The sequence below is a fragment of the Barbus barbus genome, assembly GCF_936440315.1.
Source record: "Barbus barbus genome assembly, chromosome: 26".
NCBI classification, from domain to species: Eukaryota; Metazoa; Chordata; class Actinopteri; order Cypriniformes; family Cyprinidae; genus Barbus; species Barbus barbus.
Genome location: NC_136754.1, coordinates 27022147 through 27038467, shown reverse-complemented (window position 1 = coordinate 27038467; position 16321 = coordinate 27022147). Strand labels below are relative to the sequence as shown.

The 16321-nt window shown below is 35.6% G+C and overlaps 4 protein-coding genes across 4 annotated transcripts in view; 3 read left to right on the top strand and 1 right to left on the bottom strand.

The window, feature by feature from the left end:
* LOC306846144 (tyrosine-protein kinase JAK1-like) overlaps positions 1-16321 on the top strand; it is an 830156-nt gene that overhangs the window by 677354 nt on the left and 136481 nt on the right. The gene's annotated exons all lie outside the window — the stretch shown is intronic.
* LOC306845866 (relaxin-like) lies at positions 1940-3116 on the top strand (the record flags this gene model as incomplete). Its single annotated transcript, XM_079378855.1, has 2 exons — positions 1940-2105; positions 2992-3116. 2 exons carry the CDS (start codon positions 1940-1942, stop codon positions 3114-3116), a joined length of 291 nt encoding a protein of 96 aa, XP_079234981.1.
* On the top strand, positions 8310-10307 carry LOC306845572 (ribonuclease inhibitor-like). The gene is made up of 3 exons (XM_079378445.1): positions 8310-8477; positions 9131-9181; positions 9264-10307. Exons 1-3 carry the CDS (start codon positions 8317-8319, stop codon positions 9352-9354), a joined length of 303 nt encoding a protein of 100 aa, XP_079234571.1. The 5' UTR covers positions 8310-8316; the 3' UTR covers positions 9355-10307.
* On the bottom strand, positions 12183-14873 carry dynlt5 (dynein light chain Tctex-type family member 5). Its single transcript, XM_079379032.1, has 5 exons — positions 14799-14873; positions 14559-14718; positions 14361-14452; positions 12758-12882; positions 12183-12577 (listed from the first exon to the last, which is right to left on the bottom strand). The coding sequence occupies exons 2-5, from the start codon at positions 14669-14671 to the stop codon at positions 12374-12376; spliced, it is 534 nt and encodes a 177-aa protein (XP_079235158.1). The 5' UTR covers positions 14672-14718; positions 14799-14873; the 3' UTR covers positions 12183-12373.

Genomic DNA, 16321 nt, shown 5'->3' with positions numbered 1-16321 from the left:
ATTGTATGGGTCAAAATTATTGATTTTTCTTTTATGCCAAAAATCATTAGGATATTAAATAAAGATCATGTTCCATAAAGATATTTTCTAAATTTCCTATTGTAAATACATCAAAACGTAATTTCTGATTAGTAATATGCATTACTAGGAACTTCATTTGGACAACTTTCCCCAATATTTAGATTTTTTTGCACTCTCAGATTCCAGATTTTCAAATAGCTGTATCTCGGCCAAATATTGTTCTATCCTAGCAAACCATACATCAATGGAAAGCTTATTTATTCAGCTTTCAGATGATGTATAAATCTCAATTTTAAAACATGTACCCTTATGACTGGTTTTGTGGTCCAAGGTCACACACACATATATATATATATATATATATATATATATCTATATATATAGAGATAGATATTTTGAAGAATATTAGTAACCAAACAGTTTCTGGTAGCCATTGACTACCACAGTATGGGGAAAAATATAATAAAGTCAATGGCTACCAACAAGTGTTTGATTAACATTTTTCAAAATATTTTCTTTTGTGTTTAGCAGTAGAAAGAAACCCATACAGGTTTATTATTTAATTTAATTTAAATTCCATTTTGACACATTTTTGGATTTTAACTTACAAAATTAACCTTTTCACCTAATTTTTTGCCGTCCATTTATGTATTTCTATTCCCGTTTTAAATACACTATGCAGATTTTACAATTTAAGTACACATAAAAAATAAATAAAAAAATAAGTAAATAACCTTTAGGCCCTCACAAGACCCAAGACACTTCAGTTACGAGAAATTCAGACTTTAATCTAGTGATGTCAGTATTATGGTGTTTCACACTGATTTTTCCCTCAGAGAACAAATTCAAACAGACAAACAAAATATAAATGTTCTCTCAGGTTACTGTTAAACTAGCATTTTAAGGTTTTAAGATCTGCAAAGCGCTGGTGTTGAATACCAGAATGACTAGGAGTGATCATGTAGTGGTACATACTTTACAACTTCTTGTCTATAAACATCGTAGATAAGGTTTTATAGCATCTCTTTTGTTTCTATGCCCTGCCTATAGGTCAACAATAACAACAAATACCAGCGTTAGAAACGACACGGGGGAAAATCGCACTTGTTCAGTTAAAATAGCTTTACAAAGAGCCCAAACTGTCCTAATTCCAGAGGCCGACTTCAAAATGAGTTCAACTCGCACATCCGTTTGTTCAAAAGCAAGCCACACTGTCACTCAGTTGCTGCTGCTTTATGAACAACCGCATAAAATTAATTGACACACTACATAAAACAAATGACGCAAAATGAAAGGATTAGGTGTAGGCTGTATCTACTGATGACTCATAGAAGTGTCCTTTAGGAATGACTGCAATTAAAGCCATAACGTGTACGCCTGCGCCAAATACTGATGGTAGGGTTATCCCGTAAACCGCAATGTTATGTGGAAGCACTTGGCAACAAAGTGTTTGCCAACCAGATATATATAGGCTCATTATGGTGCTCAGCCTTTTAGGTCAACTGAACAAGGTTTAGGAGGAAGTAATTGCTGTCATTATCCCGGTGTCTCTCCATAATGCTAGTATGACACATGCTCAAATTTGCGATATTCAGTTTTATGGGCATGTATCGCTAAAATATCATTAAAGAGCACTTTGCCGTAGCAAATAAAACAAAAACCTCATGCCACTTTGTTAAATTAGCTGTATTTTGATACACCATTTGAACATCATCTATTTATTTAAAACCAACAAACCCATTTTGACAAATGGAAATCTCTGCTTTGTGGGTCATTTTGCCTCATTTAAAAGGTCATGGAAAAGAAGTGCGTCAATAAAACATAAATCACTCTTTGCGTGGTATATAAATGAAGATGCTCCGAGGTCAGAAAACAAAAGACTTCCATTAGCTCAGCAGAAGACACTCTATTTCCAGCCATGAAGGTGGTGCTGCTGGTGGTGCTGTTGGTGTTGGCCGCGTGGGCAGATACGGCCCAGGCCCAGAAAGCTCTGAGACTCTGTGGCCGTGAGTTTTTTCGGGCTGTCGTCTACACATGTGGGGGTTCCAGATGGAGGCGGGGCCAAAACGAGGACCCCTTAAATGGTCAGTATATGTTTTGACTTTGCTTGATCAGTCTTCATCCCAATGTAAGTGAGAGCAAAAAACAAACAAAAAAATTATAATATAATATTCTCTGTCTAGACTCTAGAGGGAAAGGCGTACACATTCATGCGACCCGACACAGGACAAGCTTTTAGAGAACAGATGGATATTATAATAGTTTAATAATATAATATAATGCAATATAATATAATATATATTCTCTGTCTACAGGGAAAGGTGTCAACATTCAGGTAACCCTACACGGGACAAGCGTTTTGGAATATAATATAATATAATATAATATAACAGTTTAAATACATTGTAATAGATCAATGCAAAAATTAAGAAATGAAATATTATAATAAAATATTATGAAATGATAAATATAATATTATTATATAATCAAAATATAAAGAGTAAAAATATTTGAATGAATACATTAAAAATAATTGAAAACAAACATTAATAAAACTCAGAAAAGTACTGATTACAAATCGTTTTGAATCTAATTACATTTAATCTGCATTACAGTTGCTTTGTATGCTCTGATCACATAATTAAATGTAGTTTTTAGCTTTGTAGATAGGAACTCAAGAGACCCACTGAAATTATGCAATGATGCAATCAAAATAAAACTTAAAATTAAATCTTGGCTGAATTTGGAACCGAATACTAAATTAATATTACTGGCTAATTCTGCCATACAAAGCTATTGCACAAATAGCAGGAGCAGAACTGTGCTGTTTCAAATTCAGCTCTTCTGCTGTAGAGATATGAATTTTACATTCTGAAGTGCCTTTCCGACATCCCCAGCTCATCCCTAGTACAGCATGAACTGTGAAGGAAACAGAAATCATGTACAGAGCATGTCTTTGTTTTTACACAGGTTATGAAGTGGAGTCACTGACCTCTGCAGAAATGGATCGAGTAAGAAGAGAGGCCTATGAAGCGCTGCCCTCCACGTGCTGTACAGTGGGATGCAGAAAAAGTGATCTTGTTCGCATGTGCTGAGAAACACTCCCAACATCATCACCTTCTCTGTGCAAAATGCATTTAAAATATTATTTTTTCAGAGCGCTAGAATTACATAGAAACTCTTAAAGTTAAAATGGTTTTAAAATGAACATGTTTGAAAAATGTTCAGATGTTGTTTTCCAAGAAACTCTTCAAATGCTAAAAAAATATTTAAAACGAGGCAACATTTAAAGAGGAGCAGTACTCAATAGAAAGGAATGTTGTCTTTTTTTAGAGGTACTATTAAGGAAACAGTTGAGTATATGCATATAGTATATGTATACTAGGCCTATATGTGCCCCAAAACATGGTTAAGTGGTTATGAAGTTAAAATGGTTACAAATCTGAACTAATGTTTTTAAAAATGTTGTTAAAAAGGTTCAAATCTAGAAGCAGGTGCAAATTCTACATTAGAAAATACATATATTTTTTAGTATTTATAATCTACCCAATATTGTATTTTATGAAATATATCCAATATCAGGAATTACCAACTGAAAATTTGAGAATAAAAGCATTTTGAACAAAAACATAAACCTGGTTTATTTGCGTCCTTATTTATTGGCAATAAATACATTCTCAGGTGTTTTTAAATTCCTGTCTCTTTAACTTGAGATTCACAATAACCTCATATTACCCAGTCCTTAAAGAAACAATATTACTGTCAGTCAGTGATTTAACCATTTGGAGTCGCTTCTGCTTGTCAAACACAACTGAAGCAGATAAAAAACCAAACATGGATGATACGTGGAAGATGATGAGGTAAGATCAACGAGCGGCAGTGCTTCTCGGTAAGTTCTTCAGAAAAAATAGGTATACGACATGTTTTGTTAAACAATTTATGAAACAAAAGTATCAAATATATAGGTCAATTGTACAAAACTAATCCAACGCAACATAGGCGTGATCTTTGAGCAGAGATCAGTATCAACAGACTGAAATCGCAAGATTAAAAGGATTATAACATTAATAATGCGTTGTGGCTGCTTTAAAGTTTTGTGCAACTTTTGGTCTCTGCATGTAATAGAGCGTTAACAGTTACAACCCGATCTACTTTCTCCATAAAGAAAGTGATTTTTAACAATAAACTAATATCTTTTAAAACAGACATTATCTCCTAAGTTGTTGTAATGATATAGAAGAAGCCACAGTTTACACACACACACACACACACAGTCTGACGAACGACCCACCCCATACTGCCAAATGTCCAGAATTTAAGTATGTTTTTTTTTTGACAAGGTGATAAAATCGCTGAAAACGATACAAAAAACATCTGCATCCTAACAGATGTAATCCTGCATCCTCAAGCTACTGTCAAATGTGCATTAAGAGACAAAAAGTAATCTTACTAATATTAGTTCCAGCTTGCCTCAACACCACCTGCCAGGAAATTTCTAGCAAGACCTTGATTAGCTAGTTCAGGTGTATTTAAACTCTGCAGGACACTGGCGCTCAGGACCAAATGTGGTGACCCCTGCATTAGAGCACGCAGAAACTAGGAAATTCATTTTTCAATTAAGATATTTATTTTGTTGAGGAAAAATAACTGGAAAAGCATCAAGAATTCAAAGACATGAAGTGTTTGTCATGTTCTCAGCATAGTCGTTTAAAACCACAATTAAAATCTGGCTTCTACGACTTTCATTTAGGAGCAAAAATCTGCCTTTAAACTTGAAAGAAATAAAGGTTTGAAATTTATCATGATAATTATTGATATGGACTGATATGAAACAATTATTGTGAATTTTTTTTGGCCATATTGTCCAGCACTACTTTCAAGGGAACTGACTGACTTCAGAAAAGTTTTGATGCAATTTTCATTTAATGCCTGATAAAGTAGCATTTATGAACACCGTGCCTCTTTGTGTGCAGCCATCACCGGGGAAACCGCTGTATTTTTGCAGTCCAAAAGACGCCAGAGACCTATTGACAGAATGAATGTGCATTTGCAATAAGCCTGTTTGTTGTTTCTGTTCAGATCAATACGAAAATCCACCCATGATTTTACGCAGGAAACACGCAGAGCTGTAAAAAAAAAAAAAAAAAATGCTTTAAAGGCTGAAATGTGATGTTTATCATTTTATAAAACTTTTTTTTTTTTTTTTTGTGAAATCCTGTATCTGAGCTGTAAATCATGATATCGGATTAATATGTTACTAGACATTGCTCTATCGTACCATAGAAATTTTATTTCTGCAGGTAACAAAAAGCCTTAAATTTGATTTTAAAAATCCTGCAGATACCATGTAGACATAAATAGTTAAATAAAATTCCTTCCTTTATATTTGTTGATATTTGTGTTTTGAAAGGAGGACAGACTGCATAGGGCCCAGAGGTTGAAAGGGGCCCATAACGGGGGTCCATAAAACTCAGTGGAGGGGTGTAGCATGGGTCAAAGAAGAACACGGTACACTCTGACCAGGAGCGGTTCTAGACCCTTTTTTAGATTGTCATTGACTTTTTTACACACTGAAAATGGGTTGGAGCTCTTATTTTTGAAATCTCAAAGTGCACCAGACTAATGCAGGAGAAAATTTTATACATTTTAAATTGTATAAAATTTTCTCACGGGGGGGGGGGGGGGGGCATGTCCCCGGACCCCCCTAGAAGGAAACAGGCCTACCCACCACTGCCTCACTAAGTCTTACATAACCATGATATGAGCGCCCAACCACGTCCATTAGCACCTGATGTTTTGGCCACAGCCCCAGATGTTTTCAAATCCTAGAAACACCCCTGATCATAAACCAACAATATTAGATGTGTGTCAATATAATGGATCTGTGCTTCTATTGCACTTGCAACTCTTAATTAAGTAACTTATTGCTTTAATAAGTATTTGTGTATATTTACTGAAGAAGGTAGTACATGATCTTAGTAAGCAATTTGACAACATCAAATATTTTTCATCAAAAATTGTGCTCATTAAGATACCAGCAGACATGCTAATCCAGCACAAATTGGTGCATCAGATGTCACCAAAATGAAGCATTCGAACCTAAAAACTAAATGGGTGGGAACTGAAAAAGGTCCACTTTTGAAAAAAAAAAAAGAAGCCCCTTTTCCACTAGGCTGGCTATGGGACCCTCATAATGGCAAATTCACAATGAAGAACTACAATATAAGATAAGAGCAGACAATTGTTATGTGCTGCTGAAGTAGGAGGCAGGAAGACGAGGAATTCAGGAAAAACAGGTTCTTTAATCAAGAAAACGTTTTTAACTACAGGAATCACAGCACATACCATTACTTTGAGACTCGACGAAGGCTTGAACAAAACTGAATGCTTATAAAGGAACAGGAACAAAGGAGTAAACAAGATAATTAACACAAGACAGGTGAATAGAATGAATCATTAACTAAACAAGGACAGGAACTACCAAATAAGGGCAAACCAGAACTGAAAGGAAACCGACTCGTGACAGCAATAAGAGCAACTCACGCATCCAATGTGCTGCTAAGCATCGAACTACTACTCCCATGAAGCATTGCGAATGACGTAATCAAATCAACTTTTGTTTATTTTATTCGTCTGAATGTAATAATTGATCACAAATCACTAAATGTGCTTTGCCAATCCTGGGGGGACACATGATCGAAGCCAATAAAAACCAAACATGGTAGCTTGAAAGTAGGTAAGATCAACAATCTATGTTAAAGATAACAAGTAAACAAGTTCATCTTGAATGCTCAAATGATTTTGAATGTATTGCTGTTTTAATTATTTTATCTTCTCAAATGTCTTTTACCATTGTTGCAATTTATAGGCCCCCTTCATCTGACTTTTCATTTTATGATAATTTTAGAAAACCTTTTAAAGAAATTGAGATAAGTAAAGAGTGTATTGTTTTGGGGGATTTCAATTTTAACTGGTCTGATAAAATTACCAAAAAGAAACTGAAGGAAATAACTAAATTACATGATTTTACACAATTGGTTGAGGTCCCTACACGAATTACAGCTACTTCTCGAACCTTACTAGATCTCATCTATACTAATAAACCATAGTATACGTAATATAGGGAAAATTAGTGTACATGCAATTTATTTGAGACAGCTGAAAGGTGAGTGAGCTGCCTGGTGAACTTGCAGATGCTTCCTTTTCTGCTGATCCCATGGAAGTTACCGTAACACCTTCCTCGCATACTCAACCTGTTCCTCCTCTGGCCAAAAGTAAATATTATTTATGTAAACAGTGATGTGGGGATAAATGTCTTTGAGCTATAAAATAAAAAAGTCAGCAAAGGTGAGACGAGGGTGCCCTCCGGTGATTTGCAGAAGTAATGAATGCAGATGTACATTTTCCTATAACTAATACAGTCAGAGGTCCCAACGCTCACGACCAATTCATGCATATTTAGGTGCCTAATTCGTACGACCTCATTGGGGACTTTTTGTATGACTTCTGTAAGGGGTAGGTTTAGGGGTAGTCATTCGTACATCCTACAAATTTGCCACCTCGTAAAATACATATGATTTTTCACAAGATGTACAATCGTATATATTTGTCCGAATTACCCACCAAGTAAAATATGTACGAATTGGTTTGGAGGTCCAGCTGCCACAAACACATTCCGCACAATATTCAACATCCTTTTTGCCCTTTGTATTTGGTTATTTAAATAACAAAGTGTGGATTATATTAAAAAATTCTAAAATATTGTGAATAATTCTAGATTACAGCAGAAATATGTAATGTTAAACATTACGTTGACATATAACACTAAACACATAATTTATTTAAATAAAAAAAGCAAACTGATTATGACCAATTGTGCATTTGTTACTCATGCAGAGGATTGTGTTTCCTTCTGTTCTAGGTTTTCTGGCTGTGATCTCATTGACCAGTGCTGTGAAAGTGTGGCTTCAGCTCTACAATCAGTAGACTGCCCCCTGAGAGAGCTGGACTTGAGTAACAATGGCTTGCGGGATTCAGGAGTGAAGCTGCTCTGTGATGGACTGAAGAGTCCTAACTGTCAACTAGAAATACGCAGGTGTCTAGTTAAAGGGACAGTTCACCCAAAAATGAATATTCTGTCATCATTTACTCACCCTTATATAGTTTAAAAACTTAAAACTTTCTTTCTTCTGTGGAACACAAAAGATATTTTGAATAGTGTCTCAACTGTTTTTATGTGCGTTTCACAGTAATCTGATTTGCTGTGATTCCTTCTTCTCTAGAATGTCTGGCTGTATGGTGATAGAGGGAGGCTGCTCATACCTGACGTCGGCTCTGAGTTCAAACCCCTCACACCTGAGAGAGCTGGATCTGAGCTACAATCACCCAGGAGATTCAGGAGTGAAGCTGCTATCAGATCTACTGCAGAATCCAAACATCAAGTTGGAGAAACTCAAGTACCTGTTATTGCTATAAAATTAACAGCATAAAATTTTATTCAATTTTTAGGACTCAAAGGGCCAGATTTACTAAACAGGGCAAATTAGCGCAATCCCATAAAAGTACAGACAAGAGTTCTGCGGGTGATTTACTGACAATGTGCAAAATAAAAAAACAGATCATTTCCCATTATGACCAATGCAATATACCAAGAGCAGCACAAATGACTATCACAGACACGTCAAGTGCAAAATGGGATAAAAAAGATTTTTGGGGCATTAAATAATGGCACAAATACAGCAAACTGACTAGTGCAAACCTTCGTAAATTATGTTTCTTAATTCATTTAAATACTCTCCTTCTGTAAATTCTGTGTCTGAAAGGAAAACTTCTACTAATGCACTGACAGGAACTTTTTTATACCACCAATAGAGGGATTGCGCTGGTTCAAGTTGTTAGTAAATCTGTCCCAAAGCGTTAATATACAAACATAAATTTAATAACAAATACTACAACAGAACAGAAGCTGGGAAAGAGTAAAACGCATAAAGGGGCATATACAATGTAGCATATCAAACATAATTATATGATAGTAAATAAATTCACTTTGGTTCAATTGAGTTCAGTTTATTTTAGATTTAAATGTAATTTATGTTTTATGTCTTTATAGTTTGGAACATGGAGAACAGATCAGAATCACACCTGGACTACGGAAATGCAGGTACTCACTCAGACACAAAACTTTTGTCACACTTGCTTTAACTACTTGTAATCATAATGTTCCCTTATACCTTCTTGTGCAGATTCATGTGCTATCACATTGGATCCAAACACAGCACACACTCAGCTCATCCTGAGGGCTACACAAAAGTGACATATGTGAAAGAGAACTGAGAAGCAATTGTATCCTGACCATCCAGAGAGATTTGAGAACTTTGAGCAGGTTCTGAGCAGAGAGAGTCTGTCTGGACGCTGTTACTGGGAGGCTGAATGCAGCGGACAGGCTGTTGTAGCAGTGTCGTATAAAGGAATCAGCAGGAAAGGAGGAAGAGAATGTCGGTTTGGACAATGAAAAGTCTTGGATTCTGTTCAACTCTGATAACAGATTTACTGCCTGTCATAATAATAAGAGAGTTGACGTACCTGCCCCTTCACCTCCCTCTACTAGAGTCGGCCTGTTTGTAGACTTGCTGGGTGGCAGTCTGTCCTTCTACAGCGTCTCTGACACACTCACACACACATTTCACTGCACTTTCACTGAGCCTCTCTATGCAGGATTTTTGCTTGACTTGGGATCCACAGCATCTCTGTCCCCTGTCAGAAACAACACAACTTGGTGAATTTTTTTTTTTATATTTAGTTTTATTCAAATTCACACTTTTTCTGTCTTAAAAATGAATATGCTGCCATTATTCATACTCACATCAAACCACACTTATAAGACATTCCGTCCTCTGTGGAACACAGAAGAATATATTATGTTAATTCAGTTAAATTAACAGTTAAGACTGAAGCTAAAAAATGCAGCTAATGTTACTTTGTTGGTCTTTGAAGTATAAAAATATGTCTATTTATAATGGTTTTATTTTATTATTTTTTATATTTTCATTTTTGTACAAAGTGTTAACTGATGACTGTGCGAATGTGATTTAGAGTTTTTTTTCAATAAAAATAATAGTTTGACTTAATAGCAATGGTATGATTTTGCTGAAATGTTCAATTTATTTTCATTGAAATTATTTTAAACCATATTTTCATAGACACCTGTTGCAGAGTTAATTTCTGTTAAACAAAACATGAATTAAAACTATTAACTGAACTGAATAAATGAACATATTATCAATTATATTGAAATGTATAATTGACAGTAATGAATTACCAAACAATAACAGTTGAAACAGTTAATAATAACTGGAAATACTTCTAAGTTCTCAAAACAAAAGACTGACAATAGACATATAGATTTATTGACTTACAATGAGGTATGACACACAATGAGGTATTAAAATGATGACCTTTCAACTCAATGTACGGGAAGAGATTAATATTTTTAACTGTTTATATGCAGTAAAACGTTTTCTTGTTACGACAATGGTATTTAAATCGTGTCCAAAATGTGCTTCCATAATATAAACATTAAATAGTAGGCATTAATATAGACAATAATTACACTTCTGGCCAACATTTACAGCCCTTAGCAACTTCATTTGAAGCTGTCACAAATCTCATCATCGGCAAGAATGTAGATTTAACATGAGTGCAATATATATATATATACACTGAACAAAATGATAAACGCAACACTTTTGTTTTTGTCCCCATTTTTCATGAGCTGAACATCATGAGACTTTTTCTATGTACACAAAAGGCCTATTTCTCTCAAATATTGTTCACAAATCTGTCTAAATCAGTGTTAGTGAGCACTTCTCCTTTGCCGAGATAATCCATCCACCTCACAGGTGTGGCATATCAAGATGCTGATTAGACAGCATGATTATTGCACAGGTGTGCCCTTAGGCTGGCCACAATAAAATGTGCAGTTTTACTGTATTGGGGGGGTCCGGGGGGTTCGAAAACCAGTCAGTATCTGGTGTGACCACCATTTGCCTCACGCAGTGCAACACATCTCCTTCGCATAGAGTTGATCAGGTTGTTGATTGTGGCCTGTGGAATGTTGGTCCACTCCTCTTCAATGGCTGTGCGAAGTTGCTGGATATTGGAAGGAATTGGAACACGCTGTCATATACACCGATCCAGAGCATCCCAAACATGCTCAATGGGTGACATGTCATAGCCACAGCCATATCACCCTGCAGCCCAAGACCGGTTGCCCACTGAAGCTAAGCAGGGCTGAGCCTGGTCAGTACCTGGATGGGAGACCTCCGGTGAAAACTAGGTTGCTGTTGGAAGAGGTGTTAGTGAGGCCAGCAGGGGGTGCTCACCCTGCGGTCTGTGTGGGTCCTAACGCCCCGGTATAGTGACGGGGACACTATACTGTCAAAAAGCACCGTCTTTCGGATGAGACGTTAAACCGAGGTCCTGACTCTCTGTGGTCATTAAAAATCCTATGGCACTTCTCGTAAAGAGTAGGGGTAACCCCGGTGTCCTGGCCAAATTCCCTCCACTGGCCCTTGTCTATCATGGCCTCCTAATAATCCCTATACACTTGATTGGCTCTATCACTCTCTCTTCTCTCCACCTGTAGCTGGTGTGTGGTGAGCGCACTGGCGCCGTTGTCCTGTGGCTGCCGTCGCATCATCCAAGTGGATGCTGCACACTGGTGGTGGTTGAGGAGAGACCCCCCACATGATTGTAAAGCGCTTTGGGTGTACAGCAATACACAATAAAGCGCTATATAAATGCATCATTCATTCATTCATGTCCAGTGAGTATGCTGGCCATGCAAGAACTGGGATGTTTTCAGCTTACAGGAATTGTGTACAGATCCTTGTAACATGGGGCCGTGCATTATCATACTGCAACATAAGCGGTTATGGTCGTGGATGAATAGCACAACAATGGGCCTCAGGAGAAGTGCTCACTAACACAGATTTAGACAGATTTGTGAACAATATTTGAGAGAAATAGGCCTTTTGTGTACATAGAAAAAGTCTTAGATCTTTGAGTTCAGCTCATGAAAAATGGGGGCAAAATCAAAAGTGTTGCATTTATCATTTTGTTCAGTCTATATATATATATAATATATATATATATATATAAACATCAGTATGTTCCTATGTTTGTTTAAACCGTTGCATTTAATTTATCATTATGAGAGATGTTGAGGAAACAGAATTGCCTCATACATACTCAACCTCTAGTTGTAATCTCAAAAAGTATAAATATGTAGTGTAGATGCCACTGGTTGGCTGAAATCACTTGTCACTAAAACCCAGCTGATATTCTTACACACTCATTCAAAATAAACACCATAGACAGAAGCGGTGGCAAAGAGCGAGCTGTTTTTGAAAGTATGCGAGGAGAAATTATCGTGTGTATCGTCCCACAGGCATCGACTCCCCATGCGCATGTTCTGGTCTCTGATCTGACCAATGCTGATGATGACGATGATCTTATAGCGGGGTATCATCAAATCTTTAACTCTGGCCTTGACCACCTGAAATCACAATAACAGAACATGCTTTAGCATATATCTGTGTTTACATATTTATAACCTCAACGTGCTTTTACTAAATAAAATATGCGTGCTGATAAGTCAGTGTTAAATATGTTGATGTGTTATGTGTTTATTATGATTTAGAAAAAATGACTAATGAGTGTGTGAAGGTCAGCTGACCTCAGAGATGGTTTTGGTCATCTGTCTGCACAGCTCGGGTTCATATTTCTCCTCCTGCAGGTAGCTGGTCAACACATCCTTCAGAATGTCCTTCACTGTTAACACCGGGAAATGTCGTGCGGGGCCTGCGCAAACATTTACTATGATTTACTGATATAAAACTCATAAAATGCACATGACTATGAGGCAAAATAAGAAGCACAAGATGTCTAGCAAATGATCTCTGACATCGTAGCCCATCTCAATTCCAAACTTTTAAATACAGAGTTCAGGCATGAAACTCTAGATGGCGCAGTCCGATAGGTCTAACTCAATCTCACCTAATGACATCATTATCACTTGGCACAGCTGATTGGTTCTCTCATGTATCAGTAGCCAATGAGCTCTCTGCTCAACATTCAAATATATGACTATTGTTTGTTGTTGCAGTTTCGCAGTGTGCTTCAGAAACCCTCCACCGTCCCCAGCTCCACCTGTATAGATCTGCTACAAGGTGATTCTTGTATGCTATATGGGGGTTATTTCATGTATGTTATATTTGCAGCAGCAGTATTTCTTACACGCTCACAGCAGCATGTTGTGGATGTAAACAAAATTCCCTAATAAGCTTGTTGTGTTGCAGTTTAAAGAAGTCTTTCTATAAAATGATATACCAGACATCATAGACAAGCTCGATTACTTTACAGCTTGATTACTTTCACAATATGAGTTATTTTGAATTAGCATGTGTTTTTATATTTTTTTATATATATTTTTCATTTTAATGTTTGTTAAAGTGTTATTTATTTATTATTATTATTATATATTTTTATATATATTTTTAATTTTAATGTTTGTTAAAGTGTTATTTATTTATTATTATTATTATTATTATTGTGATATTAGTTTATGTGTTTTTATTTTAGTTTACATCAAGTTAACCTGAGAAATGTTGCTTCGGAATAATATTAAAAAGTTTTTGCTTTTTTTTATTATTTTAAATTATGGTTTTAGGTTTAAAAAAAAAAAAAAAATTTATATGGTTTAGTCAGCATGATTAATTTTGATAAATAGTTTTTTTAAAATCTTTTTAAATGTTGATATTATCGAAATTATTCTGTCATTTTCAAGCAGATAATTCATAACAATATTCCCAATTCTAAAACTGATATTTAAGATGTTGTTTTCCCACCAAACATGATCAATAACTACCTGTATGATGTTAATTCAGTAGTTGGCTATTGTTAGTTATAGGAAAATGACTAAAAACAGAATGGAAAGTGAAACTGAAGATGCAGGAAAATTCTATAAATGAATAACCAATCAAAACAATATAATGTTGTTATATACTATATTAAATTTCCAGGGGGAAAAAATGTTTTACTTGAAATATTTTGATTAAAGAACAGAAAAAAATTAAGAATTTTCTTAATAAAATTCTAGAGTACAGAATTCATATTCTATCCAATATACTAAGACATATACAATGAGGACTTGAAAATGTACTGCACAACAGGAATTATGTGATATGTTTGTTTTGTGTAAAATCATGTCGCTGGATCTTAATAAATGGCTGCTTTGGTGAGGTTAGTATCTCTAAGGCAGTGGAGGAGAAGAGACTCACTGAGCTGATAGGTGTTCTCCATTTGCACCGCAGGCCGTGGAATATCATCATGATGTCCAGGCTCCTCCATGTAGGACACTGTGCTCATAGAGCTACACACAAACACAAATGATCCTTCATCATCTATACTTTTATAGTGACAGCTTTCAGCATGATTCGTTTGTTCGGTGAGTTGCTAGATGTGAAGGAATGACTCACTCCTTAGTTTTGGCAAAGGTTTCTTTAGCTCTGACCTCATGACTGCCCAGAGAAGACACGCTTCCGCGCTTCTTCAGCAGACGTGCTGCTTTCTCTTTCGCCAAATCAGACATTTTATTGAGGAATATCGACTAAATTGAAAATGCTCTTCTATGAAAACCTGAAAGACATAAAACAAACATTTACATTTGCATTGGTAAAACACTAATAACTTGTTTCCGTTGATAAAACACCACTTACCGCTTTGATGTGACTCTTCCACAAACCGGAAATGCACAGCACCGCCACCGGCTTGTTGCCAAACGTTGCCTTGACAACAGAGGATTACATTTTCACTTTGAGTGGAATCTCCCGCCAATTAATTACTGCACGAATTCTGCGGTGACTATGGCAACAGTTTAGTTTTGAAATGTTAATTATAGCCTGCTGACTTTGCTTAGTTACGCTCACGTGAGCTGATTTAAATGTAAGACTATTTAAGCACCTTTTTAAGTTCAATTAAAGAAAATGTAAGGGAACAAATCAACAAGTGCTCTAAATGTAGATGTTATTAGCAGCACGTCAAAGTCTCCATTACTTTTGAATTCATTTTTACACACAAAACAAAGTTCTACTGCATCTTATACTCACACTGCATTAAACTGATGGTTAATGTTTAGACCTTTTTGTCTTAAATCAAAGCAGAACGTCTTAAATTCATAGTCATGGCTTGAAATATATATCTAAACACCCTTAAATCATGATACATTTACTTCAGATGCAGAAGCATGTGGTCTTGTTTTCAGAGAACCTGAACAAAATTAAATGAGTTTATGTTTAAAACAAGAACAAAATTAGGCCTTATTTGTGGATTGTGAAGGCAGAAAGCCTGTAATTAGTGATTATAAGATAAAGTGATAGTTATAATGGGATTTGCATGAATTTGGATTAATCAAACTTTTTTTTTTCTCTCTCTGTGGACAAAATTCCACCATTTATTATGTTAAACACAGTTCAGATTGTTCGGTAAAACCGTGGTCATTCAAAAAATTAAATAAAAATATTTTATGTAACCTATTTCTTCTAAGCATAAACTCATAGTGTTGACTATAATACTCCCAATTTCTGAGAATATTTAATACTGGTAATTTTATCCCTGCAACAATAAATAAAAAGCAATGTTTTTCATGTCAGGATTTGTTTAAGTGTGTATATTGTGTTTGGTGACAATAACTAGTAGCCAAGAATGTTAAACATGAATTTGTTGATTTTATTTGTTAAGACATTACATAATTTTCTGATATATTTAGCATTTTCAGTCTCTATATTCTCTTAAAATCTGGGGAGAGGTTACTCTATGCATGAAATGTTTGCATATTCCATTTTCTGAACGATGTATGAACAAGATAGCTGACAAACACAATACCACAACATCTGTGGGATAAAAAGAAATAAGTATATTTTTTATATATATAAAATGAGAGATGAGACATGTTTTAACTGGAATAAACCATCCACAAGCAGCAGCTGTCTTTCAATCCCTCCACTTTTAGGGTAAGGCCTCCAAACCACCGAAATAAAGTACACTTAATGAATGGCAGAGATAATGTGACACTTAACTAAAACCAGGCTAGCCGACCCACATGACCAGGAATGTCATGTGCATTTCTAAATGATATCTCTACAACTAGAGATATTTTTTAGACGCTGTAAGTTTCTACACACTTGGATGGATGGATACTCTCACAATCGTAAAGGCAATGATCCACATATAAGTCTTTTGA

What these genes read in the sequence shown, in the direction of transcription:
- LOC306845572 (XM_079378445.1), top strand. Translation starts at nt 8,317, where the DNA reads ATGGTGATAGAGGGAGGCTGCTCATACCTGACGTCGGCTCTGAGTTCA. An exon ending in ATCAAGTTGGAGAAACTCAA is followed by an intron (nt 8,478 to 9,130) that starts GTACCTGTTATT and finishes ATGTCTTTATAG; the next exon opens with TTTGGAACATGGAGAACAGA. An exon ending in CCTGGACTACGGAAATGCAG is followed by an intron (nt 9,182 to 9,263) that starts GTACTCACTCAG and finishes CTTCTTGTGCAG; the next exon opens with ATTCATGTGCTATCACATTG.
- dynlt5 (XM_079379032.1), bottom strand. Translation starts at nt 14,671, where the DNA reads ATGTCTGATTTGGCGAAAGAGAAAGCAGCACGTCTGCTGAAGAAGCGC. An exon ending in GGAGAACACCTATCAGCTCA is followed by an intron (nt 12,883 to 14,360) that starts GTGAGTCTCTTC and finishes ATGTTTGCGCAG; the next exon opens with GCCCCGCACGACATTTCCCG. An exon ending in TGACCAAAACCATCTCTGAG is followed by an intron (nt 12,578 to 12,757) that starts GTCAGCTGACCT and finishes TTGTGATTTCAG; the next exon opens with GTGGTCAAGGCCAGAGTTAA.